A 22,040-nucleotide genomic window follows, 5' to 3' on the forward strand; every position below is an offset into this window, starting at 1 on the left:
GTGGGACAGTGATCTCAGTGTGGGGCACCTGGATGGCCCCATGCCTCAGGTTTTCATAGAAGGAGGCACAAGAAGATTGACCACCATGCCAGAAGGCATTGGAATCTGCCCTCTCCTAATTCTGGGTTCTTAGCTTCTCTGATCCTCCATTTCTTCCTGTGACATGGGGCCATTAGAGGTCTGAGGTTATAATAAGATCATGTGTCTGGTGCCCTTAGCACACCATGGCTGGTAAGCCATGACATCACCTTTGTTACTATTATCTCTGCCAGTGCTTTCCTGTGGAGGTGGGAAGGGTTGGGGGTTCCACTCTCAGAAGTAGTTACAACTCAAAATCAACAGAAATTGCTGACAAGCTGGATAGGGCTTGCATCAGGGACCAAGGAGTATAAACATCTCTTTGCAGTGCTGAGCTCCAGCTCTGCTGTACCTCCCGGGGTCACTTTGACCCTTACAGCCTTACTGCCCTTGAGCAGACAAGCAGATGCAGATGCGATGCCTGCCCGAGGCAGAAGGACGATTGGCTGTGGGCTTTGTTTCCACACATCTGCAACCTCCCCCTCCTCCCCAACCCCCACCATTCCAGCTCTGTCTTGGGGCAATCTTTGACCGCCTCAATTTCCCTAATAGGGTGGTGTGGGGGTTGGGGGAGCTGCAGAGGGTTGATTTCGAGGGATAGCAGGAGCGCCAAGTTTCCTGCGTTTAACATGTTTAAGAGGCGCCTGCCTGGCTCAGTCAGTAGAGTGACCTTGGGGTTGGAGGTTCCAGCCCCATATTGGGTGTAGAGATGACTTAATAAAATAAAATCTTAAAAAACTAAACTAAACTAAACTAAAATGTTCAAGACCAGTTCAGTTCCTCCCCCTCCCCCGAGTGTCGAGCTCCTTTCGGACGTCCAGGTGAGTCCCGGGAGTGGGCTGCAGGTGACACCGTCCACGGAGCACCTTTGTGGCACGTTTCCTCCTTGACCGACCCGCGTCCTCCCTCGGCAATTCTCCCCATTTCCCAGTCCGACCCATCTGGAGCCGGATTCTCCCTCCGCTCCGGCGCGCCCATTGCGCATTCGGGGGGGGGGGGGCGGCGGCAGAGGTCCGGGAGCGCTCGCCACGCCTGCCCGCGGGGCCCCGGGGCTGGGTGAGGCCGGAGGCGGGGCCGGGCAGGGCAGCGGGGAGGGGGGTTGCGGGGCTCCGAGAGGACACCCGCCGCCTTAGCGGCCGGCACCTGCAGCCGTCGGATGGGTCCGCTGCCTCTGAGCCCGCCCGTAATGCTGCCTCTGCTGCTGCTCCTGCTGCTGCTGGGACCCGGACACGCCGGTGAGTGAGGGAGGAGTGCGGCCCCGGAGGAAGCGGGAGCCCTGCCTTCCGGTCCCTCTGCAGCCCCTCCAACTCCTCAGCCTCCTCCCCTCCCCTCCCGGGGGCCCCAGGATCTCCTAGCGCTCCTCTCCCGGCCCACGGATGCATTCCTTACCAGGTTTCCAGGAAGCCTGTCCCCCAGCCCTGTCCCCTCGCCTCCCAGGGCACCCTCCAGTCAGCGGGCCTGGGGGCCGTGAACTGATCGTTCACTCCACCTGTCGCTGAGGTCTAAGGTAGGGCTATCAGGGATTCACCTGGGAGGGGCAGGTGAAGGACTGAAAGTGGTTTTCTCACCTGCCCTTGGCCATCACTCTTGCAGAGGTCTCCTCAGCACCTGACAGTTTCTGGGGTGTACAGACACACCCAATCACAGGAAAATACAGGGATGCCCCATGAGCAGGGAGACAGGCAGGCACAGAACAACTTCACCCTCTCTTGGGCATGCAGGTGTAGGGTTCATGGACAGGCTCACACAGGGACACAGCAAAGGTATCTTGGAGGGAACACACACACACACACACACACACACAGCTCAGGCATACAGGACAGCCCCACATGGAGACACACACACACACACACTCAGGCCACGGGACGCCTGGACAGCCTCGGCACTCCCCAGCAGAGGCTGTCGCGGGCAGACAGAGCAAACAGACTCCAGAATGACCTACCTCACCTAATTTGGCACGGAGGGAGTGTTTTCCTTGGTTCCAAACTCAGCGCTGGACGGCTGCCCCATGCCTTGGTTCTCTCTCGAGGGCTGTGCCCAGGACCGTGAGATGGCCAGAGTGTGGTCAGGTCGCGGTGGGGGACAGCTTGGAGCATGGAGTTAGGACTGGGGCCATTTCAAGTATGCTCAGATGGGGAGTGACCCGTGGGGCTTGGTGGGTCCGGAGATCAAGGGACCTTTTCTGGAAGCCCACTCTGTGGAGCTGTTGTCCACCGCAGAGATCTGCCCTCAAAGATCTCCCAGTCGAGAAGTTTTCCCAGGGGTGCTTGGGTCGGTTAGGCACCTGCCTTCAGCTCAGGGCATGATCCGACGGTCTTGGGATGGAGCCCCACGTCGGGCTGTCTGCTCAGTGGGGAGGCTGCTTCTCCCTCTCCCTCTGCCGGCCGCTCCCTCTGCTTGTGCGCTCTCTCTGTCAAATAAATACATACAATCTTTAAAAGAAATAAATAGAAGGTCACTTTCATAAGCAGACAGCTGCACAGTGTGGTAAGGACCCCTATAGTCCCCTGGGAGCAAGGCCGATTATAGAATGAGGTGACAGGTGAGCCTGGTGAACATGGGGTGAGGGTATGTTCCTTGCAGGGCGTCTGTGATGGGAGATTCAGCTGGAGGAGAAGTTAATGATGAGCAGGATCTGCGTGGGGGTTCTGAGAGAGGATCTGGGAAGGGGGGAGGGGCCCACTCATGCAGGGCATCTGGGCTGAGGCCCCTGAGTTTTATCTGGACGGTGGTGGGAGCCACGGTGCTAGGCGCTGGGTGCTGGGGGTGGGGGGCGGTTTTGGGCAGATGTGTGGGCAGCTGGGAGCAGCACCTGGCCAGGAGGGAGGGCAAGGACTGGTCACCTAGAGAGGAAGGAGAAACTTTTAACTGGTCGCTATGTTGTCTCTCTATCTAACTCACCTCTATTCCCCCACCCCCACAAATATGGTACTTTGTCCACCGAGAAAACAAAAAACAGCCATGGGGTTAATTTTGGCCTGGACTCTTCTAAAAAGTCAGGGTGATCAAAACGTGTTTTAAAAAATTTTTTTGGAAAGGTTTTATTTATTTGACAGTGAGAGAGCACACGAGCAGGGAGAGTGACAGGCAGAAGGAGAGGGACAAACAGGCTCCCCATTGAGCAGAGAGCCCAACAACATGGGGCTCGATCCCAGGACCCCGGGATCATGACCTGAGTCAAAGGCGGATGCTTAATCAACTGAGCCACCCATGCGGCCCTGAAAACTTGTTTTAGATGAAAAGAGGTGAGACACACTGTACAGACCTGGCTTGGCTCCTCCGGCCCCAAGAGATGGAGAGTGGACACCCAGGAATCCAGCAGGCTGCCGTGTGAGTTTCTGCTCTGGGTCACGCCAGCCCTGTGCTTCTCTAAGCCTCAGTCTCCCCATCTGTAAATGGGATAACAGCGGCCCACAAGACAAGGAGGCTATGCTGTTGACAACAAGAGACACCCGTCCATTTTGGAGCATGGTGCTTGGTAGGGGGTGAGGCTCAAGTGATCGCACTCTTTACTGCTGCTCTGTTCGTTTTTTGGGTTTTTTTTTTTTTTTTAAGATTTATTTATTTATTTATTTCACAGGCAGAGATCACAAGTAGTTAGAGAGGCAGGCAAAGAGAGAGAGGAGGAAGCAGGCTCCCCGCTGAGCAGAGAGCCCGATGTGGGGCTCCATCCCAGGACCCTGGACCATGACCTGAGCCGAAGGCAGAGGCTTAACCACTGAGCCACCCAGGTGCCCCTCTGTTTGGTTTTATTGACCAATGCCAGAGACCAGACTCATTCGTGGCCTTCACCAGAAGGAGGAGTTCCTTTGGGATCATCGGATGTCCTGGTTACAGTGGGTTTAGAGGTCCCTGACCCCAAGCAGTGGCCCCATTGGTGCCTCTCAGCTCAGTCACCCTGGCAGGCCTCCTTCCCTTGCCATTATTGGGTGAAGAGGAAGGTGCACTGGTCTGGAGGTCAGAGTCTGGGTGAGAACCCCTCAGTCAGATCAGGTTCTTGTTGGCTGTGTGACTGTGGGGGTCATCCTCAGTCTCCTCTTCCTCACCTGTGAAACATTGGGGGGAGGGTCCAGTCCCTCCTGTTGTGCACTGCTGTGTGTCAGAGCTGCCCGGGTAACCAGACAGGTGACTGGGCTCAAGCCTCAGGGCCTCTCTATGTGGGAGGAAGCCATGCCTGGGCAGTGAAAATAAAAGAAGAAACAGAAGACCTGCCCCAAAGTCTGGAGGGGCATGTTGGGGGGGCAGGGGAAACATACAGACAGGAAAGACCCTGCAGGTGAGCCTTCCTTGGTGGCAGGCACCCTGTTTAGCTCATCTTTGATGCCCAGTGCCCAGCACAGGCAACTGGACAGACATTTGATGTGGAACTAGCTGTCTGACTTCATCCGGAGTAGACAAGGGCAGGAGACTGGAAATCAGGACATTCCAGGAAGAGGGACCAGCCTGTGCAAAGGCCCCGTGGTGTGATTGTTCGGATGCTGTGGCTCTGTGACTTGTTTTCTCTTTCAGGGCTGCCTTGAAGACATTAATAATAGTTAGAGCTTGTCATGTGCCAGGGGCTTTACATGCATGATGGCATTTCATTCTCCCTATTTTATAAATGAGGAAACCAAGGCCCAGAGAGGTTGAGTAAGTTGTCTGAGGTCACACAGCGAGGAAGTAGGAGATCTGCAGTTCAAACCCAAATGGTCATCCAAGCCCTTCTCGGACTATAGCCCTTCCCCATGCCCTGCCCTGCAGCCTCTGACCTTTGTTTCCCTCTAGCTTCCCAGAGGTCACACGTGCACCGGCGTGGGCTTCTAGAACTGGCAGGGACCATGAACTGTGTTGGCAGCCGCAGCCCCCTGTCCTACATAAGCTATGGTTGCTACTGTGGTCTGGGAGGCCATGGCCAGCCCCGCGACGCCATCGACTGGTGAGTGCGTGCTTGGACCCGGGCTTAGGAGGTCCCCCACCGCCTGGGGTAGTTAAGGCTTATTTAAGGGAATACCCACAACTGAGGTTTCTGTTTGGACTAGCACGATCCCAAGCGCATGGTACAACCTTGCAGACAGGGGGCCCTCTGGGTGATGTGACCAATGAGGACAAACCCCGGGGGGGGGGAGGGGGGCAGCTGTCCCCCAGCCTGGCCCTGGGATGAATTACCTGGGCTGCAAAAATAACATAGAGTTGGTCAGACTTATTAGGCACCAGGAACTGTTTTGAGAAGCCCTCTCAGTCCTCACAACAATCTCATTTCAGAGATGAGGGCACTGAAGCAGGAGAGATTAAATGGAGGACACCACGGATTGGTGTCTGGTGGCTGGTCTGCCTCCATCAGTAGACTGGGGGCTCCTTGAGAGCAGAGCGCATCTGGCTGACCTCTCCCTGCTGGGTCCCACTGAGGGCTCTGGACACAGTGGGACTAGTGGCTGGATGGAGACAGTGCCAGTGAATGAATGAATGATGGGCAGGTTTGGGGAGATTTGTGGATGTTTCTCAGAATGGCTCGACAGCAAATTATCATTTATTTCAATATCAATCATATATATCAATATATATCAATCATATATATATCAATAATTATCATTATTATTATTATGGTTGATGTCCTATTATGTGGCAGACCCTGGGCTGGGCACTGGGGACACTGTTGAGAGTGGACAAGAAATGGTCCTGTCCGCACAGAGCTCTGGCCAGTACGGAGGACAGAGGCTCATCCGTCTTTTCCCTAAAATGAGAGTCTCGTTGTAAACCTGTCCTGGAGGGAAGGAACCCAGTTCTATGAGAGGGTGTAATCAGGAGACCGTCATAGACTGGGGAGGTTGGGAGCTGGGTGACATCTTGGGATCGGGGCTGACACCTGGAGAGAGAAAGGATGGGCAGGAAGCCATCCCAGGCAGAGGGCAGGTCCCATGCAAGGTCAAAGTCAAGAGGCAGGTGGGGCTCTGCTCATTCCCGGCACCAGGAGGAGGCAGGTGTGCTGGAGCTCAGAGACACAGAATGAGGCCAGCACGGGCCAGAGGACCCCACACAACGGGGTCAGCAAAATTACTTCCCTGGGAGGTGGGGATTCTTGGGGATCCAGCTTGGACCAGAAGATGCTGGCTCCCTGGGTGTCCTCATTTACCTGTGGTCCGTTCCTCCACCCACCTGATGGTCTGCCTATCTACCATCCACAGGTGCTGTCACCAGCACGACTGCTGCTACACGAAGGCGGAGCAGGCTGGCTGCAGACCCAAGACTGAGCGTTACTTCTGGCAGTGTGTCAATCAGAGCATCGTGTGCGGTGAGTCCCCAGCAGGGCCCGACCTCCCTCCCCCAGCGGCCCCGGGCATCATCCTGGCTGCAGGAACTCACCACCTCTCCCAGCCCTGCAGGGATCACCCCTTTGTCCATTTCTAGAGAAATAGACAAAGAAATCAGGACAAAAGCCAACAAGGAAAGGTCACCAGGTATAACCGACGTTGATGTCCATCAGCTGGGGGCATGGATAGATAAACCTGTGATGTGTTCTTACCATGGACGACTCTGCAACCCAGAGAAAGGGATAAGGTAGCAGCACCTCAGGCTGACACGAGAAAGTGTTGAGTGGAAAAGCAAACCACAGGGTGACGTATCCAGCAAAGCACAATTTCTGTTAAAAAAAAAAAAAGCAGCAGCTTGCAACATAGTAGCATGCTTGCTTTCCACCGAGAGCTGCAGATACTTGCAAAGCTCAGAAAAAGGTATGTAGAGACACATGGCACGCTGCAGGGGGCCGTGGTCATCCCCAGGCACCAGATCGGACTGAGGCAGGGGAGGCGGAAGGCAAGTTCACGTTCCTGTAATGTGTCTCTTCCTTTACAAAGAGAATGTCTTCATGAATTACTTTTGAGTCAAAGCTTAGAAAGAAAAGGAGTGCACGGCCTGAGCTGTGTAAGGGTGATGTTCCCGATCTCTGCCAATTACTCTGACAGGCATCAGAATGAATGAAAATGAAAAAAGGTGGACAGATGGACGGGTGGGTGGACAGACGGAGGGAGGACAGGTGAAGCGGAGCATCAGTGGTACACACGGCAAGGCAGGTGTACACATGTTCTCCGTGGTTCATTCGGCTTTTCTCTGTGTTTGGAATTTTCTGCAACAGAATGTTAGGAACCAAAAGAAAATGAAAGGAAAGAGCTTGGTGAGAAGGGCCTGTGTCTGTGTGTGTGATCCTCTCAAGATGCAGGCCAGCTCCACCGTGGAGTGGTTTGATGACCCCCCCCCCCCCCCCACACACACACCTTCACCATGGTTCTGAGGCTCCAGTCCCAAATGTCCTGCACTAGGAGGACCAGAGGCCATGGACTGGGGCTGGGGTTGGGGGCCCACCTAGTGAGTGCCAGGGGGGATGTAGAACTTGGACTGAGCTGGTAATATGAGTGTTCATTTCACTGGCCTTTCTTCCCTAAGGCTGAGCCAGTGGAACAAGCCCGTGTTCTAGAGACATCCTACCACTTACCATTTGGGGACCCCAGGAAAACCCCTTCCTCTCTCTGGAATGCTGTGCCCTCATCTCTCAAAATAGGGCAGGTTGGTGTCCCCTGGGCCATGTTTGTCCTGCAGATGTCTTGCTTCACCTGCACAGTGTTTAGAAAAGCAGTTTGGGCCAGTATTTGAAAAATCAAAAGAGGTCACATGAAAAAATCTGAATTTCTGAATGTCCAGTTTTCTTTAAAAAAAAAAAAATTGGGAGCTCCAATAGCATCAGATCCAGTAGCAACCACTGGCTGGAGCTTAGAGGGGCTGCCAGTTATAGGCAGGGCCTCTCTCTCTCCCATCTGCCCCAGTCCCCACCATGCCCTATTGCCTCACATTGAGGCCAAGTGACAATTACCATATTTCACTTCCCTTGTGCTCTTCATTTGATTATGGAAAATAAATATTTCTTTTTTCTTTTTTAAAGATGTTATTTATTTATTTGAGAGAAGAAAGTGAGAGCAAAAGCAGGAGGTCAGGAAGAGGGCCAGAGGGAGAAGAAGGAGCAGACTCCCCCACTGAGCAGGGAGGCAGATGTTGGACTCAGTCCCCGGACCCCGGCATTATGACCCGAGCTGAAGGCAGACGCTTAACCACTGAGCTAGCCAGGTGCCCCTCTCTTTTAATCCTTCTAACTGTGGAGGACAAAGTCTCAGTTCAGTGCTAGTTTAGCTTTAACATCCCTGGAACACCTGCTGTTTTTTTTTTTTTTTAAGATTTTATTTATTTATTTGACAGAGAACACAAGTGGGCAGAGAGGCAGGCAGAGAGAGAGAGAGAGAGAGAGAGAGAGAGAAGCAGGCTCTGCACTGAGCAGAGAGCCCGATGCGGGGCTCGATCCCAGGACCCTGGGATCATGACCTGAGCCGAAGGCAGAGGCTTTAACCTGCTGAGCCACCCAGGCGCCCCTATTTTTTTTTTTTTTAACAGAGACAGCAGGCTTAGATCCAAGAATACTTCCGTTCATCAACTGAATTCTGCAATTAAAAAAAAAAAAAAGTCTTCCTATTTATCTCTCTATCTACCTACCCATTTATCTATGTATCTGTCTTTACCAGCAAGCAGCATGTATTTAATGAGGAAGAGTGTATCAAAATCCATCCTAACTTCATTGTACAGTTTAGGTGGCCAGCTACTCCAGAAGTTAAAAGAAAAATAAAACAGCAATTAAAAATGTTAAGTGTTGCAGTGCCTGGGTGTCTCAGTGGGCTAAATGACTGCCTTTAGCTCAGGTCATGATCCCAGGGTCCTCGGATCAAGTCTCACATGGGGCTCCCTGCTCAACGGGGAGCCTGTTTCTCCCTCTCCCTCTGCCCCTTCTCCCATTCATGTGCTCTCTCACACTCATTCTCTCTCCAATAAATAAATAAGGTCTTAAAAGAAACTATCAAGTGTCCCTCAGGGTGATCTCACTGATTTTTTTTTTAACCTTACTGTTTTGTTTTGTTTTTTTAAATGAAGTACTGAAAAAAAGGACTGATGCATGTATTTTTAGGGTTACCTTCTGATGAGGGTGGCTGGGTGGCTCAGTCCTTAAGTATCTGCCCTCAGCTCAGGTCCTCAGATCAAGCCCCGCATGGGGCTCTCTGCTCGGTGGGAAGCCTGCTTTCCTTTTCCTAGTCCTCCGGCTTGTGTTCTCTCTCTCGCTGTGTCTCTGTCAAATAAATACATGAAATCTTAAAAACAAAAATTACCTTCTGATGGGTAGTATTTTCTGCGTATAGGTTCCTTTCAAATGAGTAAAAAATCTGAATCCATTTTAAAAGTAGGAAATAGGGTGCTTGGTTGACTCAGTTGGTTGAACTCCCAACTCCTGATTTTGGCTCAGGTTGTGGTCTCAGGTTTGTGGGATCGAGCCCTTTGTCTGGCTCCGCATGCTGGTTGTGGAATGAATCCCTGTGAATCCCTGCTTGGGATTCTCTTGCTCCCTCTCCCTCTCTCTCTCTCTGCCCCTCCTCCACTCATAGGTGTGCACTTGCTCTCTCTCTTAAAAAAAAAAGAAAAGGAAGTAATGAGGCACTTGGCTAGCTCAGTTGGTAAAGTATGTGACTCTTGATCTGGGGTCGTGGGTTTGAGCCCCACGTTGGGTGTGAAGATTACTTAAAAATAAAAGTATTAGGGCACCTGGGTGGCTCAGTTGGTTAAGCGACTGCCCTTGGCTCAGGTCATGATCCTGGAGTCCCGGGATCGAGTCCCACACTGGATTCCCAGCTCCAAGGGGAGTCTGCTTCTCCCTCTGATCTTCTCCCCTCTCATGCTCTCACTCTCTCTCAAATAAATAAATAAATCTTAAAAAAAAAATCTTAGAAAACAAGTAAGTATAGGAAGTAATAGTACAGGTACTAGGTAGGTAAGGCTGCTGACCCAGAAACTGGTCCCATAACTTTTTCTTTCTGTCTTATTTTTAATAGAGATAAACATAAGGCAACATTAAACATTTACAGTATAAACATCAGTGATATTTAATACATTCATAATGTCATCCACCACCTCTGTCTAGCTCCAAAAGATTTTCTTCCAACCCCACTCTCTCCCTTAGAAGAAACCCCACTAAGCAGTCAATCCTCCTTCCCCTTCCGTCAGCACCTGGCAACCAAATTTGTTTTCCATCTCTATGGATCTACCAGTTCTAATTTTATATACACACATATATATATTGAATTCTGTTATTATATATAATATATATCTCAACTGAATTCTATGATTATATATATAATAAATATATAACTATATATAAATATATATATTTATTCTGTTATTATATTTATATTTATTCTGTCATTTATTATATTTATATTTATTCTGTTATTACATGTAATATACTATATAGCTATATATAACTACATAACTATAATATATGATATATAACTATATATAACAATATATGATATATAACTATATATAACTATATATAACAATATATGATATATAACTATATATACTATATATATTACATATGTAATATATGATATATAACTATATGATATATATAATATATGAGATATTATATATGATATATAACTATATATAAAATATATATTATATATTATATTAGTTATATATAACTATATATAATATGTATGATATAGTTATATATCATATATAATATGTATATAATATATAACTATATATTATATATATTACATATATTACATTACATATAATAACAGAATATATTATATATAACATTATGTATATAATTCACATAAACAAAATATATATAATGTTTCCTATAAATGAATTCAGACAATCTGTGGCCTTCGGCGTCTGGCTTCTTTCACTTAGCATCCTATTCTCAAAGTTCATCCATGTGGTATCACACAGCTGAACGTCATTCCTGTTTTTTTCTTTTAAAGATTTTATTTATTTATTTGACAGAGATCACAAGTAGGCAGAGAGGCAGATGTGGGGGTGGGGAAAAGCAGGCTCCCTGCTGAGCAGAGAGCCCGATGCAGGACTCGATCCCAGGACCCCGAGATCATGACATGAGCCAAAGGCAGAGGCTTTAACCTACTGAGCCACCCAGGTGCCTCAATGTCAATCCTTTTTATGGCTGAGCAGCATTCCCTTTGTAGGAATAGACCACAGTGTTTATACTGGGATTTTGTACCTGCTGAGGGCCGGGAACAGTGCTACTCTGAACATTTGTGAGAGTATTTGTTTGAGCACTGTTTCCATTTCTTTGGGGAATATCACTATGAGTCATCTTTTTACTTTCTGAGGAACCATCAGACTTTTTTACTGAAGCCGCACATCTTTCATGTTCTCATAAGCCTTGTATGAGGGATCCACAGTTTTGTCAACACTTGTTATCTCCTGTTTGTTTTGTTTCCTTGCTTTCAGTGGGGGTGTTGAGTGTATCTCATCGTGGTTTGAGTTTGCGTTTCCCTGATGACTAATGATGTTGAGCATCTTTTCACGCGCTTGTTTTCTTTGGAGAAATGTCTATTCAAGTCTTCTACTCATTTTTATTTTTTTATTTGTTCATGTATTTTTTTAAGATTTTATTTATTTATTTGACAGAGAGAGATCACAAGTAGGCATAGAGGCAGGCAGAGAGAGAGAGAGGAGGAAGCAGGCTCCCTGCTGAGCAGAGAGCCCGATGCGGGACTCGATCCCAGGACCCTGAGATCATGACCTGAGCCGAAGGCAGCGGCTCAACCCACTGAGCCACCCAGGTGCCCCTGTTCATATGTTTTTAACATTTTTATTTTTAAGTGATCTCTACGCCTGACATGGGGCTTGAACTCATAGCCCCGAGGTTGAGAGTCCCATGCTCTATCGACTGAGCCCACCAGGTTGCACATTTTTAATTGGGTTGTCTTTTTGTTATTGAGTTATAAGAGTTCTTTATATATTTTAAATCCTAGACCCTTATCAGATTTGTGATTTGCAAATGTTTTCTCCCATTTCTGTAGGTTGTCTTTGCATTGTATTGATAACATCTTGGATGCACATATCTGTTTTATCTTTTGTTGATTGTGTTTTTGATGTCCTAAGAATCCTGTCTCCTTTTTTCTTCTAACAGTTTATAATTTGAACTCTTACATTTGTTTGTTTGTTTTTTTAAAAGATTTTATTTATTTATTTGACAGAGAGAGAGAGAACAAGCAGAGAGAACAGGAGAGGGAGAAGCGGTCTCCCTGCTGAGCAGGGAGCCCAGTGCAGAGCTCGATCCCAGGACCCAGCGATCATGACCTGAGCTGAGGGCAGATGCTTATTTAACTGAGCCACCCAGGTGCCCCTGAACTCTTACATTTAGGTCATTGATCCACTTCGAGTTAGTGTTTGTATATAGTGTGAGGTAGGGATCCGTCTTAATTCTTTTGCATTTGTATATCCAGTTGTTCTAACACCATTTGAGACTCATTTTGCCCCACTGAATAGTCTTGGTACCCTTGTTGAGAGTTACATGGCCCTAGATGGATGACTTCCCTGTGCCTCAGTTTCCTTACCTCGAAGATGGGTGTTGCAAAGATGAAAAAAGGGGGTTTATAACATGATAAACAGATTGGACTGGGTTGTTACGCTTTCCCTTCCCTTCTCGTCCAGCTGCCAACCTGATCTGAACCTCTCTCTGACCTCCATTACCTCCACTAGAGAGAACAGAGGAACTGGCATGACTTTCCATTAAACCCGCTACTCCTGATGTGCAGGGAAGGATGGTCTTAGAGACTTGTGGACTCTTACCTGTATCTCCTTTGCATGAAGTAGCAGTTGGTATAAGAGCAAAGCTGAATTAATATAGAGACATAATATCAATGTTTAGGACCGAAAGTATCCCAGACATTGACTTGTCCAGCCCTCTTATTTCAAGCCAGGGGAACTGAAAGCAACTCAGGGAAAGAAAGGACTCACTTAATGTGGTGGTCATGTGCCCTCTCCGGGGCACACCCCCCTGTCCACAGACTGTCCCCAGACTGCCCAGCCCCAGGGTGGGCAGAGAGGGTGTAAAATGGGGCTTAACTGGGAAATTGGTTAAAGTGCTCTCCCTTCTTCCTTCAACCCGCATGTTCCCCTTGCCGCTAAGCACGTGAAAGCGATGTCTGTAAACTGTTTTTTGGTGTGTCTGCTAGTGGCGCTCATGCCTGTTTACAGAATGGCCCGCCCTGAACCAAATGAAAAGAACCAAAATATCTCTTCTGCATTTGTCTTTGGCTAAAAATACTCTCTTCTTCTGTTTGGAGATACTCCGAACATAGCCGTTTACCTAATTACAGGTGTCGCCCCATTTTCCACTTATGGACCTGACTTAAATATATTAAAAAATTTGTAAAGCCTCTGGTAATATTTACTGACAGACCTTTATTTTAAGCTTAATCCTTGGGGGCTGTTTTTTCCTTTTAAGCTTTTATTTTTCTTGAATAACACGATGCAGTTGTGTTCCTGAGGCTATGGAGTGTGTGTGTGTGGGGGGGGGGCACGTCTTGCTTTTGAAAGAAACTTTCTGGGGCACCTGGAGGGCTCAGTCAGTTAAGAAGACGGCTCTTGATTTCAGCTCAGGTCATAATCTCAGGGTCGTGGGATGGAGCTCGGATCGGGCTCCGTGCTGAGCGAGGTGCCTGCCTGAGATTCTCTCTCTCCCTCTGCTCCCCACTCCCCGCTTCTTCACTCTCTGTCTCTCCCAAACAAACAAACAAACAAACAGACACTCTTTTGTGCAGGGAGAAGGGTTGGAGTGCAAAGCAGGTACAGGTGTTAGAGCAGCTGATCTGGGGCTGGAATCCTGGCTCGCCGACTGCTTAGGGCTGTGACCTTGGACAAGTTACTGAATCCCTCTGAGCTCTGCTTTCGTTACCCGTAAAATGAGAGTAATGAAATTTAGATGCCGAGTTTGTATGACGATCGGAAATGGTGACCAGCTTTCCTGTCGTTCTCCCAGCACGTATTATTGAGAATCTATTCTGTGCCGGGCCCCATGCTAGGGTTTTGGCAAGACGGAGGGCAAGGTTCTGTTTCTAAAGGGAGCAGGGTGGGATATAGTGTCTGTGCTCTTTGCTGCTGTAAGTACTGTGTTGGAAAAAAGCAGGTGAAGCATCATACCTTCACGTATGGTCACCTTCATCATACCTTCACCTACAGTGGAATAAATCTTTTTTTTTTTAAAGATTTTATTTATTTATTTGATAGACAGAGATCACAAGTAGGCAGAGAGGCGGGCAGGGAAGCAGGCTCCCTGCTGAGCAGGGAGCCCGATGTGGGGCTCGATCCCAGGGCCCTGGGATCATGACCTGAGCCAAAGTCAGAGGCTTAACCCACTGAGCCACCCAGACGCCCCTACAGTGGGATAAATCTTGAGAACATGAGGCTAAGAGAAAGAAGCTAGAGCTTCTGGCAAAAGGTCACATAGTGTGGGACTCCATTTTTATGAAATGTCCAGAACGGGCAAATCCATAGAGATGGAAAGCAGGTTAGTAGTTGCCCGGAGAGATCAGTGGGACTCAGGTGAAGGGTAATGGGGAGTGACTTCTTAGTGGGTATGAAGTTTCTTTGGGAGCGATAGAAATATTTTGGATATATTAGATAGGAGTGATGGTTGCACACCGTTGTGAAGGTACTAAATGCCTTGTGCATGTTAAAGGTACTAAATGACTTGTGCATGTTAAAACGGTAAATTTTGGGGGTGCCTGGGTGGCTCAGTGGGTTGGGCCGCTGCCTTTGGCTCAGGTCATGATCTCGGGGTCCTGGGATCGAGTCCCGCATCGGGCTCTCTGCTCGGCAGGGAGCCTGCTTCCTCCTCTCTCTCTCTGCCTGCCTCTCTGCCTACTTGTGATTTCTCTCTGTCAAATAAATAAATAAAATCTTAAAAAAAAAAAAGAAAAAAGGATTAAAAAAAAAACGGTAAATTTTGGGGGCGCCTGGGTAGCTCAGTGGGTTAAAGCCTCTGCCTTGGGCTTGATTCATGATCTCAGGGTCCTGGGATCGAGCCCTGCATCAGGCTCTCTGCTCAGCAGGGAGCCTGCTTCCTCTTCTCTCTCTGCCTGCCTCTCTGCCTACTTGTGATCTCTGTCTGTCAAATAAATAAATAAAATCTTTAAAATAAAATAAAACGGTAAATTTTGTTTTGGGTATTTTGCCTCAATAAAAAATGCACGGGAACAGGGTCAGGGATACTCTTTTATATAGAATGGCCCGGGGCCAGAGAAACAGTGATAAGATGCCATTGAAACAGAGACCTGGGGAATGTGAGAGGAGCCAAGCAAAGAGGTGGTAGGAATAGCCAGTGCAAAGGTCCTGAGGCAGGAATGAATGTCTGGGTGGTCCAAGAAGCTCAAGGAGGATGGTGAGGCTGGGGCAGAGTCATTTAGGTGAGAGTGGAGGGTGATGATGTCAGTGCGATAGGGTCTGGACTGTACACAGCGTTGAAAGCATTCTGCTCATATGGGGAGCCAGGGTTTTGAACGGAGGAAGGACATGATCTGATTTGCATTTTAGCTGAACCCCTCTGACTGCAGTATGGAGCAGCATATCCTGGAAGAAGCAAGATTGGAAGCCAGGCACTGGTTATGAGGCTGTGGTAGCAGTCTTGGGGAGGACATACGGAAGGATGGGTGACAGGAGAGGAGATGGCATGGGCACTTGTCCCAGCAAGCCTATCCTTAGACAGCCAGCTCTGTGGGAACAAGACCGCCATGGAGCTTCAGGGTGGCTCCTTCCTCGGGTGTCCATGGGGTCATGCTGTTCTAGGGGTACCCTGTGTCTCTTGTGAGGCAGCCCTGGGGAGATCTACAGCAGAGGGCTTGCTGTGGATGGTCTTGTTCTGTTACTGATTTTTATGCATTAATTTTTGCCCATCTATCCACCCCTCATCATCTATCTGTCCATTCATCCACCTGCTTGTTCTCCTTCAAACCCAACACGTGTTTGTTGTGAAAAACTCAAACACTAAGGAGATACTGTAAGGCAGAGGGGGGCGCCTGTGTGGCTCAGTCGGTTGAACGTCCTACTCTTGGTTTCAGCTCAAGTCATGGCTCAGGGTTGTGAGATCGAGCCCCACAGCAGGGTCCGTGCTCAGCAGGGAGTCTGCTCAAGGAAACTCTCTTTTCCTCTCCTGCTGCCGCTCCCCCCAGACTCTCTCTAAAATAAATCAATCTTAAAAAGAAAGAAAGAAAGAAAGAAAGAAAGGCTCTAATGTAGACAGTGACACTGCACCCACCGGAGTTAACTAGTTTCTGTTAAGGTTGGCATCACTTCTACCAGATTTGTATGTCTGTAAATACACACACACACACACACACACACATAGGCATATATATACATATAATATCAGATCATACTACCTATATTTTATTTTTTTCACTTAACATCGTGTCTTGGACATCTTGGAACATAGGGGTCAACCTCATTCTTTTCAAGCAGGATAATAAGGGGCGCCCTGGCTGACTTGGTCAGTAGAGCCTGTGACTCTTAATCTCGGGGTTGTGAGTTCAAGCCCGATGTTAGGTACAGAGATCACTTAAAAATAAAATCTTTAAAAAAAAAATAAAATAAGGCAAGATAATAACCTATGGCAAAATTTTGTAATCTTGACACTGTTGACATTTTGACTCCAGTAGCACAGTGTGATGACCCAAAATGTCTCTAGACATTGCCAAATGCCCATGGTTGAGAACACCTGGTTTGGGACATGAAGGTACTTTATTTTGACCACTTGCCCATCGACCGCTGCCGGTGTTTGCAGAGCCCGTGTTGGCTCATAAATCCTTGGGCACCTGCGTGAGGTTCTGTAGCATCAAGCCCTAGAACTTCTGGGTCTGATGGTGAGTTTGAGCCATTCCTAGTATTTGTATGCAGAAAGGGCTTGGGGGCTGGCTCAGGGACTTTGCCTTTTTTTTTTTTTTTTTTTTTTAAAGATTTTATTTATTTTGTGAGAGAGAAAGAGAGAACACAAGCCGGGGGGGGGGGGCTGCCAGCAGAGGGAGAAGCAGGCTCCCTGCTGAGTGAGGAGCCTGATGCGGGACTCGATCCGAAGACCCTGGGATCATGATCTGAGCTGAAGGCGGACGCTCAATAGACTGAGACACCCAGGCGCCCCTCAGGGACTTTCTTGAAGGAGAATTTACATGGCAAGGGCACTGAAAAAAAAAAAATGTGTATCGTGTTTATTTATAGATGCTTGGGAAGGAGTAAAGGGGGAAACTGGTGACTATGAGGGGGCACGAAGGCCACTATGGCCCCCATAGGTCATCTCTTTTTGGCACTGAGACTAGGCGGTACAGACATTTTAAATCTAACAGATATATTAAATTACACCTTGAAATAGCGATCTTTCAAATTTTGAGACTGCTTTCTCTGTGAGGAAAGTATCATAGGGCTCGAAGTAGAAACCTCTGAGATTATAAAATGTAAGTTTTACAGGAAACAAAACTTCCATTGATACTATACAGACAACCCCTTGACTAAACTCCTGGTGTTTTTCCCGTATTTTCAAGTGCATCATTAAAAAAAACACAAGGCATCGCTTCTCAGCCTTTTGGCTAGGATCAGGTGTAAAAATAATATATGGAGGTATGTTTTGTACTCCTTATTTTTCCGCTGATCGTACGCTGTTTCTCATGTCATTAAAACCCTATTAAAGAACCCTGTGTAACAAACAGGCGTCGTATGTGTGGGCGCGTCCCCTGAGTCTGTGCTCCATTCCCTTCCTGCAGATAGGTCACAAGGTGTGATTGGGTGAGATGGACTTGGATTTCTCCTCCGGAAGCTTGGGGTGCCTGTGGCGCAGCCCTGAGGGCTGGGTGAGATGGGGACCATGGAGCTTTTGCTCAGTTCCCGGTTCTGCAGAAATGCATGAAACACACACTGGCACCCTTTGTCCTGACTTCTTGTTATTGATGTAACGAATTATAACCGAGGCATCTTGTAGAGCGTTTAGACACAGGCTTTTGGATCTGGGGGTGTTTGCGTGTGGAAAGCTTCATGATGAATTTACATGACGAGGATGTTCTCTTTCGGTTCTCTGTTAATTTCTCCAGTTAGGGGCGAGGAAGAAGCTTTGGTTGTGGGATGGTCTGACAGCTGGAGAGGTTAAACCTCTCTTGCACTTGCTAATCTCCGTGTTTAACCAAGACACTCCGATTTGGGGTTTACAGCCTTTAGGTAGGCAAGAGCATCTAACCAGCCTTTAGTGTTACAAATTCACTCCCATCGGTTTTTGTTTTGTTTTCACTTGGTTTGTTTTTCCACCAGTTTCTTCTATTTATGGTATAAGATTTTTGGTTTTCTATTTATGGCAAGGATATAATTTATTTTTAGAATTTAATGTAATTTAATACCATGTAATATAATTAAATTATAATTTATTTATTTTAAATAATTGATAATAACTGTTTTAAATAATAACTGTTTTAAAATGAGGGGATTTAAAGGAAGGATCCTGAAGGTGCCACGGACCTGAGTTTGGGAAGCTCTCATGCTTTACCTTGTGAGGGTCTCCAAGGAACATTTTTTTTTTTTAATTTTATTTATTTATTTATTTATTTATTTTTTTAAAGATTTTATTTATTTATTTGACAGAGAGATCACAAGTAGGCAGAGAGGCAGGCAGAGAGAGAGAGAGAGAGAGGAGGAAGCAGGCTCCCTGCTGAGCAGAGAGCCCGATGCGGGACTCGATCCCAGGACCCTGAGATCATGACCTGAGCCGAAGGCAGCGGCCTAACCCACTGAGCCACCCAGGCGCCCGTTAATTTTATTTATTTATTAAGGATTTTATTTATTTGGCAGACAGAGATGACAAGTAGGCAGAGAGGCAGGCAGAGAGAGAGGAAGGGAAGCAGGCTCCCTGCTGAGCAGAGAGCCCGATGTGGGGCTCGATCCCAGGACCCCTGAGATCCTAACCTGGGCAGAGGGTTGATGCTTAACCCACTGAGCCACCCAGGGGCCCCTACAAGGAACATGAGAGGATCCTTCAAGAACAGCTGGCCACGGAAGGAGGTCATCTCCAGCTTACCGAGTGTCCACGGCATGGAGTGTCTACTGTATGCCCTGCATTCTAACCTCTGGGTGTCTTTTCGTTCTCCCAGCAACCCTTAGAAGCAGGGACTATTAGTGACCCTGTGTCCCCCTGAGCAAACACCTAGAAGGGTTGAAGTTATGTGTTTAAAGCACAGAGCTGCTACCTCCATGACCGCGCTGGTCAACTCCAAAGCTGGAGCTTCACTGCGCCTCTGGCGGGAATTTGGAAGGATTCGGTGGTGAGTGGGTTTTATATTTACATGTATCTGAATCATTAAAAGCCCACACTAAAAGGCACTGGGTGGCATGGTTAGGGAGGATTTCCAAAGCTGTTGTAGGCATTATACCTTCTTGATCAGTAAGCTAGGCCTTGAAGATCTTTCTAACCACTACCAAGGTGCAAGGAGACTGACCTTGGAGGGCAGCCTCCGGGTCTCTGGGAGGCAGGCTCAGGCTGGAAAGGAAAGATGGAAGACACTCTTGAAGGAGCTTGGGGGAGAGACGTGGAGAAGGAAGGCAGAAAGACGCAGGTGGAGCCGACCTTGACTGAGTGCTTGTCCCTTGCGAAGCTGGGCGCCCTACACGGGGTTCTCTGTAATCTCCGTTTCCAGCGAGGACTGGGCTCGGAAGGCACGATCACCCGGCTAGGAAGTAGCAGAGTGGGCACTGCAGGCACCTACTCCTCCTCTGCACAGGTCCTCAGGGGACGTAATGATGCGGAAGAGAAGCCGGAAGGTTGCACAGACTCTGGTCTTTTCCATCTGAAAATACGTCCCTGGCAACTTCAGGTTTCCTTTTCCATAAACGGGGGCCAACGTCGCCCCCCTCCCCAAGTTGCCAGGGCGGAGATTGCATGAATTGCCAAGACGCACGTAGATGCAACTTACAACCCTTCCTGCCTCCCACTTCTTGGCTTCCCTAGTGTTTATCAGGTGTCTTCGAGGCCCTGCTCTAACTCAGTTTCCCCACTTCTTCCAGGACCCACGGAGAACAAATGCCAGGAGCTTTTGTGCAAGTGTGACAAGGAGATTGCTTACTGCCTAGCCCAGACTCAATACAACTTAAAGTACTTATTCTACCCCCGGCTCTTATGTGAGAAGGACTCGCCCCAGTGTGACTGACTAGCCTAACTTGGAATGTTCTTTCACATAAGGAAATAAAAACTTTTTTCACTCATCAACAGCAGCTGCATTCAGTTCTTTGCAGGAGGGAACGGAGGCCAAGTGTGAAAGCTGCAAACCGTGTTTGCTTTCTCTCCCGGAACTTGGGGCTGAAGGCTCTGTGGCTTCCAGTTTAAGGTCAAAAGTCCCGTGCTTATTTTATAAAACCACAACTATGCCTATGGCTGTATTGGGTTTGGTACCATATTTGAGGTTCACCCTTTATGAAAAGGGCTGAGCTTTATGCTCTAATCTGCTCCCGATAGCAGGTGGGCCACATGAACCAACACCCACCATGTGCCTGGCCTTGTTTTGTGTTCCTGGATAAGGCAGTAAACAAGACGCCCATTCATGGGGCACCTGTGGGGGGCTCAGTCAGTTATGCGTCTGCTGTCTGCTCAGATCATGATCTCAGGGTCCTGGGATCGAGCCCCGGGCTGGGCTCCCTGCTCTGGGAGGAGCCTGCTTCTCCCTTTCCCTCTGCTCCTTCTCCCTGCTCGTGCATTCTCTGTCTCTCCCTCAAATAAATAAAATCTTAAGGAAAAAAAAAATGCCCACTTCTGTGAAGCCCTATTTGGTAGTTATGAGCTGAAGGAAGAATTCTCCATCTCACTCCAACTAACGGTTAAATTTCCTGGTTTCAGAAGTAGTATATCCTCAATGCTTCAAAAGATAAAGACAAATATAAAGGAGGAAAAATATCACTCTTATTCCCACAATCCAGAATAACCACTTTCAGCATCTCTGTGTGGCATCATCAGAGTTTTCTGTGATGCTTAAAAAATGCCATTGAGACTATAGCATAGGGTTTTGCTTTTCCCCCATGTCATAAAAAAACCTCTGGAAACATCATTTTAAGTAACTGTACTACATATTGTTTTATAAATTGCCCACTTTTGGGGATTGGTGGTATTTCCAGTTTTTATCGGTCACGGACGCGACAAGGACGCTAGTGAATAAATCTTTGCTACATGCCACATTCCACCCCCCCCCCTTTTCATTGTTCCTTAACCCAGTGTCGTGCCCAAGGGCAGGCCACCCCAATCAAGATGGGCCACTCTGGTATGAAGACTATTTTGAGCTGAAGGCAGCAGAGACCCTGCGGGATCAAGAGAAACTTTTGTCCCTCCTTTAACTACTGAGAAAAATCTAAATTGGGGGTCTGTTCTAGAATGAGGGTTATTACCAGAGCTCAGTTTTATCTGAGTGGTCCATCTGCACGGGCAGGGCAAACAGCTCATTACCAAACATCTGCTCTTATCACCTTGTGAATCACATTCCTTTCCTCTGATGGCCCATACCCCTAGCTTAGCTCAGGATGACATCTGGCCTTGTTTTGCCGGTCTTTGGAACAGCCATGCCTGCATGGACTCTCTGTATGTACAACGTTAAGTTTGCTTTTCTGTTGATCTCTTGTCAGTTTGATTCTTAGTCCAGCTAGAAGGACCCTGAATGGGGACAGGGATTCTTGCTGACCCCAGACTTGGCGGAAGTGCAATTTTTGTAGCAAAGGGCCTGAATATTTTCCATAAACGTCCCCTTCTGTGGTACCCAAGCCCGCTATGATTGAGAGGGTCTGAGGGCGGAGACGGGCAGCCAGCAGCCCTTCTCTCGATGGGCCCGTCCCCACTCTGGTGGTAAGAAGCGAGTCTGGCCCAGCCCATCTGCTCGAGGCCCAGTCTTAGCCCTTCCTCCCTCCCAGCGCGGACATGGGTATTACTTACTCATCCTTGAAGCAGGATGTGGGGAAGACGTGGGGACGCTGCGAGCCCACAGGGTGCAGGCGGGGGTGCTGGTCTGGCCGTCTGGCCTGGGCCCAGCCCCACGGATGCCAGCCAGCCTCCTTGTGCTCATCTGGAAAGGAGA

General features: G+C 48.2%; 1 protein-coding gene across 1 annotated transcript; it reads left to right on the forward strand.

The window, feature by feature from the left end:
- Window positions 1-1,151: 1,151 nt before the first annotated feature.
- Window positions 1,152-20,188, forward strand: PLA2G10 (phospholipase A2 group X). Its single transcript, XM_032328576.1, has 4 exons — window positions 1,152-1,313; window positions 4,843-4,993; window positions 6,240-6,346; window positions 19,993-20,188. The coding sequence occupies exons 1-4, from the start codon at window positions 1,235-1,237 to the stop codon at window positions 20,133-20,135; spliced, it is 480 nt and encodes a 159-aa protein (XP_032184467.1). The 5' UTR covers window positions 1,152-1,234; the 3' UTR covers window positions 20,136-20,188.
- Window positions 20,189-22,040: the final 1,852 nt, after the last annotated feature.

The sequence above is a fragment of the Mustela erminea genome, chromosome 20 (genome assembly GCF_009829155.1).
Source record: "Mustela erminea isolate mMusErm1 chromosome 20, mMusErm1.Pri, whole genome shotgun sequence".
In the NCBI taxonomy this organism is placed as follows: Eukaryota; Metazoa; Chordata; class Mammalia; order Carnivora; family Mustelidae; genus Mustela; species Mustela erminea.

Coding starts and splice junctions, on each gene's coding strand:
- PLA2G10 (XM_032328576.1), top strand. CDS start 1,235: ATGGGTCCGCTGCCTCTGAGCCCGCCCGTAATGCTGCCTCTGCTGCTG. Junction 4,994..6,239: donor CCCCGCGACGCCATCGACTG/GTGAGTGCGTGC, acceptor TACCATCCACAG/GTGCTGTCACCAGCACGACT. Junction 6,347..19,992: donor CAATCAGAGCATCGTGTGCG/GTGAGTCCCCAG, acceptor CACTTCTTCCAG/GACCCACGGAGAACAAATGC.